The sequence below is a fragment of the Gambusia affinis genome, linkage group LG07 (assembly GCF_019740435.1).
Source record: "Gambusia affinis linkage group LG07, SWU_Gaff_1.0, whole genome shotgun sequence".
NCBI lineage: Eukaryota > Metazoa > Chordata > Actinopteri > Cyprinodontiformes > Poeciliidae > Gambusia > Gambusia affinis.
Genome location: NC_057874.1, coordinates 18,794,392 through 18,805,938, shown reverse-complemented (window position 1 = coordinate 18,805,938; position 11,547 = coordinate 18,794,392). Strand labels below are relative to the sequence as shown.

Here is an 11,547-nt window from a genome sequence, read left to right as displayed (position 1 = left end):
AATTTGATAGGGTGGATGGTAATGTTTTTGTGTACTTTTACATCAAAACAAGCAGAAAAATCAAGAATCAGAAGAATATTGTATCAATGAATACAATCATCATTAGCTACAATAACTGAAGAATTTGAATTAATATATGGGATTTTGACAGATTTCAACATGTATCCCAGTTGCAAGGGATTAAGTTTGAGTGGTGACTTTTTCTTGAATTAACAGATTTATAACAGAACAAAACAAACGGGCCATAATATAATGTGTGGTGACAAACTACATCGTTCATTAATTTTACCAAAATAAAAATCATAACTCCATATTACAATATCTGTAATATTTTATTTAGAATCGTGTTTGGGCTATTTTACATCACTTCCTTGTAGTATGGCACTTCGTAAATAGTGGACGAGTAAGAATCCTGAACGTTGTCAAGGAGACGGATGTTCCACCTGATTGGTTAAAGGTCAGTGAGCGACTGTAGCCTGTCGCTGAGATCAGCTGATCGCTTCATCCTCACTGCTGCTAGCGGAACAGCTGGCAGTTATGAGCCCACTTGTCGATTTAACATTGTATAATAAGGTAAGATTATTCATGTTAAGCGTTGTTGTGTGAGAAAGAAGGATTTTTGTGTGTCAATGGTGAAGCTTTGGTGCGAATACTTATTTTAGCCGTTGAAGCTAATATGCGTCAGTGGTTGAAGCTAACAGTTAAGACTGTATGGACGTTTCCGTTTGTTTACTGATTGTTAATCGTCTTTTGTGATAAATATATTAAGCCTAGGAATATATGCGTGTTAATTAGTTGATAAAGTGAGGTATCGAGTGTAATAAATTACATTTCTAGTGTTGTTTTTGTGTGCGGCCCACTTGGTTAGCTTTCAGTGAAGCTAGCATAACGATAATGTGTTGAGTTTTATTAGCTTTTATATGGTACAGTTTACTCCAGCGACATGTCGACAGCGGAAATACTCTAAAATGGGCTTTCACTTTCCATTTAATTCTGAGCGAGTTTTTTTAAACTTTATTAAAATATGCAATTACCAAGGGCCACAGAATAACAGCAATACCAATTACAAAAATATACATTTTGAAATAAAATAGCGATCCAATTTGAGTAGAGAAAGTATGACTTAATAGCCAGAGGACTCCATTTCATATTCTGTTACTTGCGAAGAGGTGAAGCTCAGGTTTTCCAATTTGAACAAATTGTAAAACCTCTTATACACATTCATTCATTTATGTATGTTGTGGGTTTTCACTAGCTGTAAGTCAGTCATTAAGATATTAAACATGTACAAGGGTATTTAACTTTCGATTCAGCTTCTGAATTGAATTACTGAAATAAAATAACTTTGATATGCAAATGTATTACAAAATATATATTTTGAAATAAAATAGCATAAATAAAGAGTCCAGTTTTTATTTTCTTTTTTTCCATTTCCATTTGAGAAAATTCATAATGAGCAAATGAAAGTCACTACATGATGAGCCAATATCAACAAAGACAATTTGGATATTATTAAAACACAATAAATAACTTACTTTAGCTTAAATACTCACCTATTGTCTCAGATTATCTCATACACACAAAGCTGTGATCATCACCTAAACAACATATAATTTAAAGTTCTGAGTTAAACTCTGTTGAATATACAGTTGGAGGATAGTATTATTGGGCGTAGTATTATTAGTTAGGTTAATTAAGAAAATCCTAATTTCTTTTTCACTTCAGACTATAGCTATGATTCCTCTAAAAGTTAACAATTGTGGGACCATCCTCTTGTTTTATTTTTTATTAATATTTTAAGTAGAGGCAAAACTCTGCTTTGTTACACTAGTGTAAGAAGGTTGATTGAAGAAAATAGTTTTTTTTTTTTTTAATAAGATAAAACTGTTTTGGTGTAACCGTAAGTCTGAAAACTTATTCATGTCATCAAAATTGTCTTTTAAATTAAGTGATAACACTATTAAACCGTAATTAAAGGGCAAACAAAATCTCTTTCTGTAGACCATCTTACTATTATTCCAAAAAAGTTGCTTTCACAGGAGAAATAGTTTGTATAGCTTGTCGTTTGTGAAACTTATAATTTATGAGAACGTTACTTTGTGATCTTGTAAGGAAAAACTTGAGCACCGTCTTTAGGAAATGTGTGAGCTGGAATCTGGCTCCATGTGTTATCCTGCAGCTTGTCAGCAGCCACTAAGCAAACAGCTGCTACTTTCCACTAACCAGGCGGCCGTCCTCTGATTAGGAACGCTCTTTTTCTTTGTGCTCTCTTTCACTTTCCAGCTCCTGTCCCTGCTGAGAAACTGAGAGCATCTGGCCAAGCGACCAGAGCGGAAGCGTTGACTGGACATAAATAATGTCTTATCTCTGAGGATGGGAGGAAGTGGATCCAAAGGCAAAGGTTCCTGGCCTTTCTCAGGCAGCGGAGGGGATTCAGGAGCCGATGGAAACGAGCAGTCTCTGGCCCGACTGAAAGGCTCCAGGAATGCAACACCATTTGTTTTCACAAGAAGGAGGTAGAGCAAGGTTTTAATTTTAAATGAAAAATTTTTAATCAGTTAAGTTATTTAAAAACCCAATATTAAAGAAAATTTGACACTTTTTAAAAAATCATATCTAAAGAAATGCTTGTAAATGTCAGTGTAAACATTTTAACCAGAGGATCTCCTTGGAAAAGGTCTAAAGGGGATTTTTAATCATCACAGTAACACCGTTTGACGTACCATTTAAACTTTGCATACAATTAAATATGAAGGTCTCTAAAAGTTCATTAAATGTCTGGGTTACACCCTTCTGTATGGCTGTTTTATGAAGTAATCGTTGCTGGCAACTGCAATGTTATAAGATGACAGTGTTGTTCTGTCCTGTCTTTGGATTCTATCTTTATTTTAATGGTCAGAAACCACTATGACCCACAGAACCAATCTGGAGTAATGATCCTAAACCTAAATGAAAACGCCTCATTTTGATTTCTCTTTGTTTTTTCAGCTCCTTGTACTTCGATGAGGATGGGGATCTAGCCCATGAGTTCTACGAAGAGACGGTGGTGACAAAAAACGGCAGGAGAAGGTCGAAGTTGAAAAGGATCCAGAAGAACCTGATTCCACAGGTGAGCGTTGACGCACAGCAGCAATGACACAGCATGTTTTCTCAGAAACTGCTCTGTTCGTTAATTGGGAAATTGTTCATTTTTCAGGGAATCGTGAAGCTTGATCACCCGTGCATTCACGTAGATTTCCCCATCGTCCTCTGTGAGGGCTGAGGAGTTTCTCAGCTCTGATCTTCTCGAAACTTTACGGCGAAACTTCTACAGTCAGACAGGATTATGGTCAAGACTGGGAAAATGGTTCTGCTTGGGAATACATCGAACATTCAGCCCATATTGTTTAATTGCTCCATTTAAACTGCTGTTCTTGCTACCACTTTGCAGAAGTAGTGCCGGAAATGGTTTACAAAACAAATCATCTGACATGTAAGCCATCCTGGAAAAGTATCCACATCGTATTTCCCCCTGTGAAGTTTTTTTCTTCTTCTTTTGTGCTGGGAGAAACTAAAATGATGTGAAAAAGGCGGTAATTGTTTCTGCCTCCGGTGAAACGCTAAACTGTGCATGTTAAACTGTACGGTTCTTTTTACATGTTGGTTAGATCTGTGGAAGATGGATGGCAGAATAAAGGGTAGCAATAAAAGTGGATTTTTTTTAAGTTCTTATGCATATGCTCGTGTTCTGTATCGTCATGTCTGAGTCTGTCTTAGCTTCTGGAGCTCAGACCTGCACTAGTGAACATAATGTACTGTAAATACTTTCTTAGTTGGAAATACTTGAATAAATGTTTTAATGAACTGAGTTCTGACTCAAATCTTTGCATTAATGCCATTTTTGAAAATTTTGTAATCTACATCTTGACGGTTTTTATTTTATTTTGTTTGGTGTTTTTCCTGTAAGCTTGGTTCGCACTGCAATTATTACTAAAATCTTTTATTGTGAGAGAATTATTTGGCTTATTTGTAGGGAAATATTTGGCTGTAAGTTTGAATTGGCCTCTTTGGTCGATTACTAGCTGCGTTTCCATTACAAATGTGCACAAAACGTTGATATTGCACTAATGGAGATAAAAATTGCCGTGTTTCCGTTGAATAAGAAATGCAATTTAAATCAAGCGTGAACAGGTTTGTTCACACGACTCATTAACAAACATACTTCATTCTCCATCGTCCACTTCTAATAACATTTGGTTGTTGATCACATTGATGCGTCTCCAATACGCAAATTTATTTTTGTAATTCCAATTTGCGCAATTTTATGGTTAATGGAAACACAGCTGGTGGGACAGGCTTTCTAACAGTCAGTTTAGCATTCAAACAACCAAACATGACCTGAAAAAAATATCAGTGTCTGAAATTTCTTGGGAATTTTCTCACTCTTTTTCGAACGCTGAATTTCATAAAATTATTACTAACGCTCACTTTTGAATTTCTTGTTTGGACTGATGTCTCTGTACTAATTTGACACGCAAAACTGCTGCAATGAATTTTGACATCCAGTATCTTCCTTAATACGCTTTGTCAAGAGTTTTTACAATATTTATCTTGCACAATTTGGCGAGTTCAAGTCTGATACAATTTCTAGACAGATGGGTAGACTGGGTTTGTGAAGGACTGGACATGGTCAGCAACAACATTGGGGTTTAAGCAATGCTCTGTTGGCACAAATGGGGCTCAAAGTGGGTCAAGTTTAATCCTGGCTTTGATATTGTTTTGACCAAATTGTGACCCTACAATTTGAATGTTTGGGCTGAAATCGAGACACGTCAATACTAGAAATTTTATTTCAAAACTATTGTCCAATTTAGTGAACCTTGATGTTGTCATCAAGGTTTGACATTTTCACCATTCATACCTGAGTTATAGCAAGTTATTTGAGCTCTTGTCTGTTGTGCTGAACCAGCCCATCCATTCTCATCTGACCTCAACAAAATGACGAAAAGCTTTACTTGTTTTATAATAGGTAATTCTATATAACATTAGAGATAATTGTGTAAGAAAATTCTCATAAATGAATAGTTTGATAAATCCTCAGCGCACCCTGTCTGGCACCAACAACCGTGTTGCGTTCAAAGTCACTTCAATCCCCTTCCCATCCTGTTTTGGTGCTCAGTCTGAACTTCATCTCGTCTAGACGCCTAAGTGGCCATTGAGTGTGTGATGTCAATTAGTTTTGCCTGTGAGAATAAACCAAACATATTAATAATGAAGGCTAGTCGTGGTTTTGCTTGGCTGTCTTTATTTGATCGGCTTGTTTTAAGTCTGAGTTTGGGGGATTCAGAGACCCATTAAGATGCTCTTAAATTACTTTGCAAACATTAAAGTAATTTTCTAAGGGGTTTTTGTTGTAATTTCCTTTAAAGCCTTTTTAAATTCTGGCCACTTATCCCACACTCAGGGTAATTTATTTCTTAAAAACCTTTAATTCCAGCAGAACTGATTGAGAATGATGGTGTCTGGTTTGGGAGCCGACTGACCTTTCCCAGAGAATCCTGCTTCCTTGTCTGCTGTTTGACGAACATGAGGTTGGCTCTTGAGTACCTAACATGACTTTAGATCGTCTGCAAGCTCTGTTCGTCTCCGGTCTAATACAACAGACACACTCGGGTTCACCGGACAGACGGCAACAGAAAAAACGGAGAGGAGCTGTCCGTTACTGGTTGCTATGGTAACCACCAACCGTCAAGAATAGCGAAACATAATTTATCTACCAATGAATGTTAGGCAGAGTTGGTAGTTACATTTACTTAACGTTTTGTTTGTTTGTTTGTTTTTTATATATATACTTTAGGAGTATTTTTTTTTTACTACGCTGTACTTTTACTTGATTAATTTTATTATAAAGTATCGCTATTTTTACTTTATTTCAGTGGGTAGAGTATATTTCAGGATACTCTACCCACCCACAGGAACTTCACTGAACAAAGAACAATTATGTTTTAACCAAAAATTCACCAGACTGACACATACTTGGAGTTTTTTTTAAATTAAAGTTTCATTTGTTTTTTTATTGAAAGAAACTGTTCTTTCGCCCAATTTTGTTATTTTTTGTTACTTATATGAATTATAAATTTTTTTGTCTTTAAATTACCTAAATTTACACTAAATGATTAATATTTTGATCAGTTGCTCAGAACGTGAGTATACCAAATACTTTTTATTTTACTCTTGCTTGAGTAATTTCTTGGATGGCTACTTTTTACTTTTACTTGAGTAAAAATATGTTGAAGTAGTGCTACTTTTATGTAAGTAAAATTTTTGGGTACTTTTTCCCACCTCTGACTATAACAAGAGAGAAAATCAAGTTGGTGGTCACCATCAGTATAGCAGCTTCTGTCCAACAGTTACAAACAGCAACAGAAAAAAACGGGTACGAGTTGTCAGTTACTGGTTGTTATGGTAACCACCAACTGCCAAGAGCAGCGAAACAGAACTTGAATGTCAGGAGAAAATTACTTTTTTGACGAAAAAAGTACAGTATGTCCCCTTAGCCACAGTCCTGGTTTAAATAATCACGTCGTAAAATTTAGTAAACGCTTTCCTACCACTAGATGGCAGCAAAAAGCTACTCCTCCTTAAACATGAAACGTGTGGTTTTGTGTTCTCTTGCATCAACACCACCGTTATCATGTTTTCTCCTTATCTAGTGATAACTTTGTAAAAGCAAGATATTCAGAATACTAGGGTTGAATTTTTGTGATCTGAGTGCAAAGAGATATGACGTGTTTGAGGTGGTTACCAGTTGGCTGAGGATCAAACTTTAATGATAATGTAAATATATATTTCTGTGTGCGCGCTGAGTTTCCACAATAAAAGGGTAGGGCTTCCTCTGCAGCCCTACCCTGGTGTCTGTAATTGAGTGGAATGTGGCTGGGTGCGTTCTTGGGTCAGAGGTCAGTCACTTTGATGTTTCCTCTCCGCTCCTGTTTTGAAGTTTTGCTGCAAGTTCCCCCTCCACCAGAAGGATGAAGCATGGAAGTTATGAACATCGTGAAAGTGACAATGTGAAGCACTGTTCTGACCTGTGGAATGTGTTCCCTGATGTATACAATGTGAGTGTAAGGCAGGGGGAATCGTCCACGTGAATGTGGATATGAGAGTCAGTCGTCATGAATTATCTGCAGTCCTCAAAAAAGTACGGAAATGTGCTTTGAATTATAAAGAGTGAAAAAGGAGACACTGCTTTCCTAGAAGTATGTAGGCTGAAGCGGTTTAAAGTGAAACATCTGTGACTGCTGTTGCTGATAAATTATATATATATATATACATCTTATACAGCACATTTGAATGAGAGGGAGCTGAAAAACGATTTCTAAGAAACAGTTCTGCTTATTAGAGTAACGTAATAAAGGAATAGTTCTGTTGAAGGTATTACTGTGCTTTTAAACAACTATTTACAAGTTTCTTATTTATGCTTTATAGCACTTAAATGTTTTAAGTAATTTAACAATATTAGTATTATTATTGCATACAAAAGCAGTATTCAAACAACAAATCACTTGATCCTTGTTTATGTTTGTGTTCCTTACTATTGCTTAATAGGTCTTGCCATACTTAGCTCTGTTATTATTGCTTTAAAGGTCTTACCATATATGTTAATTCCATTGTATTGCTTTTTTTTTAAAGTTAAAACATTTTAATGAATTCTGAAAATTAGTTACAATGATATCATTTCGACCTCTAAAGAAGGATCAGACAGCGAGGTATCATTTTATTTCTTTATTGTATTCATTGCACCATCTTATTGAAGCTTGTAGCTGTGTACTCCTTTGTATTGCTGGGTTTCAGACATGTGACCCAGATGACGTGCGAAATCCAGATGGCGGGCAGGAAGTGGATTTCTCCGGTTCTAAACAAAGCAAAACTGATCACAACAGTACGCTAATGCTCTAAATAGGCTGGAACAGAAAAGGCAACTCAAAGAAATACACGTATATTTAGGATATGATCCGTATTATCTCGGTAAAAAGGACTTATCTTATAATATTGAGAATTTACCCCCATCGGGGCGATCCACATAACTAACTATCTGATGCTCGTATTATACGAGCCAGAAGAAGGTTTTCAAAAGTCTGGAGAATACAATAATTTAGTTGCAAGTTGGGACAAGCATTTAGGACCAAAAGAAGCATTAAATGGTTGTCGATTTGTTTCTGCCAGGTGAGTAGTGAATTGTGCTATTTTAAGTAATTAGTCTATGATAACGATGCTACCGCTAACAAGCCTAGGCCTAGGCTCACTCAAACATTTGCCAACAAACCACAGGAATCACCCACTGATTTCAAAAGTAGCCTACAAAACGATGTATGCCCATATTGATATAGAGCGTGTGTGGATCTGCTGTTTTCCTCATCAAGCGAAAGCATTTTGCTGTGACGTGCACAATGTTGGAGGCATCGTGGCTCCAACACCTTGATCTCATCCAAAAAAGATGACATGAAGTTCTTAGTTCCCCTGTCCATTGTAGTAGCTGATATATTGTGAAAATCCAGTAGAAATGATGCACTAATCGAGTCAGAAATACACTGCAGAGAATCAGTCAAAGCCATGTTTACATATAAACAACGTGTCAAGAGGCTTTGTTTGTGAGACTTGTGGCCACGTGGGATTTTCTAGGTCGGTTGTGGGCGGAGCTTGGTAAGGTTCATTCCCTCCCATCTACAGAAACATGTGTCCAGACACGAAGCATGTGGGGGAATAGTCACATTCACTGTCACTGTGTGGCTGGGTAGGTTATATTTAATTTATTTAACTTTTTTTTTTTTTTTTTTTTAGCATGATTAGGATTAGTATCCTATGAGCCCATTAAAATAAAGCTTACATTTTATCTAGAGTTGTTATAGTAAACGTTTCAGTCTACCTTGTAGCACTTTAAGCATTTGTACACATACGTTTTAGCATTCACTTTCCTTCTCATCCTTAAGAAATGCATAATAAACAGTTATTAATTGTGTTTATAATTTAATGGACAACATATTGTAAAGTAGTACCATGTCTTTTTATGGAACATTATCTATCTGAGCAATGTTTTAACCAACTTTTCTAAAAACAAACTTCCAGTAAATAAAACAGATGTTTTAATGTTAAAATCTATTTGCCCCTGTGGGAGTGACAAAGGGTTGGGTCCAGGTTTAATGTTAAGGCAATGAGATTTACAGTGTATAGGAAACAGTGGCACTGTGCACTTCCATTTTCCCTCCCATTGTTTTCGCTTCCTGGCATTCACTTGTTCCTGCTGATGTAAAGTTCAGGAGCTCGAAGTCAAAGGGAAGCTGACACAAGAGGAAAACGGAGTCGAATCTGTGTTCCTTTCCTCCCTCTTTGTCCTCAATCATGGGTCGCCTGCGTTCTAGATTTCCCTTAACCTCTTTGCAGAGAAAAAGAGCAAGAGGGACAAACTGATGACATGGTGAGGTGAGTCAGCAGAGCTCGGAGGATAAGCAGAGGAACTCACCCTGACGAGGGAAAACGGCACCTCCCTGCGTCAGAGCTACCCTGGTCATGTGTTCATCACAAGTAACACTCCTTAGACACAAGCCTAACCTTGACCTCTGACCTGAAACGTTGAAACAGCAGCACTTTAAATAATCTTTTACCATCTACACCAGAGGCGTCAAACTCATTTTTATTTCGCCAATATCAAGATCAGAGATTTTTTCTTGAGCCTGTTGTGCCAGAATGTATTAATAAAAGTCATTAAAGGTGACCAATTACACTTCCTTAAAGACATTAAGATAAGTTTATGTGTTATAAAAACATGTTCATTACATTTTTTGCACAAAATCATTCAGATTCAGATTTATTCGCATCCCAAATTGGGCAATTAATGTTGCAACAAGTATAAAAACTAAAAAAACAAAGTATCAAAAATTAAAAAGAATAAGGAACAACAAAAATATATCCAAAGCACATAAAATACAAATCAACACATAATTATGGGAAGACTACAGCAGTGTGTTTCATTATTGACCAACAGTTTATACACTAGATCAGATGCAAGTATCAGCAATAATGGCTTTAGTTTTCCTAATGATTTGTTTTTTACACAGTTCTGTAAGTGAGCATCGTCCAACCCCTAAGATCTTATTAGGGGTTGAATCTATCCTATTTTATAGATCGTATATTGAATCTGTGTTGACATGCAGAGTAATACATACTCTGCATGTATGTATTGCTCTGCTAAGGGCATTTTTTGGTCTAATACTAAGATTCCCAAACCAACAGAGGAGGGAAAAGGTCAACACAAATTCAATATACGATCTATAAAATAGGATCATCAATGACTTATCAACTTGATAAGTCATTGATGACTTATCAGACAAAATAATCTTTGCTGGCCCTTTTTTGTAGGTTTTCTGAATGGCAGGTAAATTTGAACCAAAATAGTCCCAAGATATTTATAGTTTTCTGCTGTCTCCACTGTCTGACCTTTAATTACTGTTTGATTTGTGTTATGGGGTTTCTGCATGTCCTTTGATTTCTGTACATTTATTAAAAGGAAAGCTTTATCACACCAGTCAACAAATTCATCAACCACAGGGCCATGAGCATGTTCATCATCATGTATCACTGAGTCATCTGCGAATTGTAATATTTACCTATTACCATGCCGGCTGTGACAGTCGTCTGTGTAGAAAATGTAAGGAAGAGGGTAAAGGACGCAGCCTTGAGGGGACCCAGTGGACAGGAACATCTCTCTGGACATGCATCCATTCACTCTGACCTTATCAAGCATGTTAAAAAAATCAAGAATCCAGCCCACCACATTAAGATTCAGATAAAAGTTATTAGGAAGTTTATCAATCAAAATATGGGGCTGGATTGTGTTGAAAGCTGATGAGAAGTCAGCAAGTAACAACTAAACATGGTTTTTGTTACTTTCAAGATGTTTAAAAACACAGTTTAGTAAAGTGGCAGCGGCATCCTAAACTCCCCGACAGGCCCTGTAGGCAAACTGTAAAGGATCCAATAAATGTTCAGTCTTGATGAGAAGATATCTCTTAATCATTTTTTCCAAAGACTTCATGACAAGGGAAGTCAGTGCAACAGGTCTAAAATCATTCAGAGCTTTTGGGCGGCTCATCTTAGCCACAGGAATCACCTTGAACTGCTTCCAACACCTTGGCACCCTGTGTTGCTTAAATGGCATCCGGAAGATGAAATAAAAAATAGGAGCCAACTGTTTCTAACCTTACAGTGTTTAAAAGATTCAACTACAGAAGTAACATCAAAGGGGATATGACCACAGCATTATTAGATAAAGAGATTATTCTTAGATAAAGAGATTTTAGTCTGTTCAGTTCTGCCCGTTCTGGGCTCCTTTCAGAATGAGCTGTTTTTGAGCATCTTGTCACTTTAAATTCAAATGAGCTGCTGCTGGCCACGCCCCCTAAATCAAAGTTTAACTCTCATGTGAAATGGTTGCAAACTGATGTGCAGCTATACAACCATGTATCTTCGAAAAGCAGGAGTGGAGCCTCCTGCACAACCAACAAGAATGCA

The 11,547-nt window shown here is 36.7% G+C and overlaps 1 protein-coding gene across 1 annotated transcript; it reads left to right on the top strand.

Moving 5' to 3' along the window:
- The first annotated feature begins 419 nt into the window (after window positions 1–419).
- On the top strand, window positions 420–3,847 carry tusc2a (tumor suppressor 2, mitochondrial calcium regulator a). Its single transcript, XM_044120881.1, has 4 exons — window positions 420–573; window positions 2,284–2,516; window positions 2,989–3,109; window positions 3,197–3,847. The coding sequence occupies exons 2-4, from the start codon at window positions 2,374–2,376 to the stop codon at window positions 3,260–3,262; spliced, it is 330 nt and encodes a 109-aa protein (XP_043976816.1). The 5' UTR covers window positions 420–573; window positions 2,284–2,373; the 3' UTR covers window positions 3,263–3,847.
- Window positions 3,848–11,547: the final 7,700 nt, after the last annotated feature.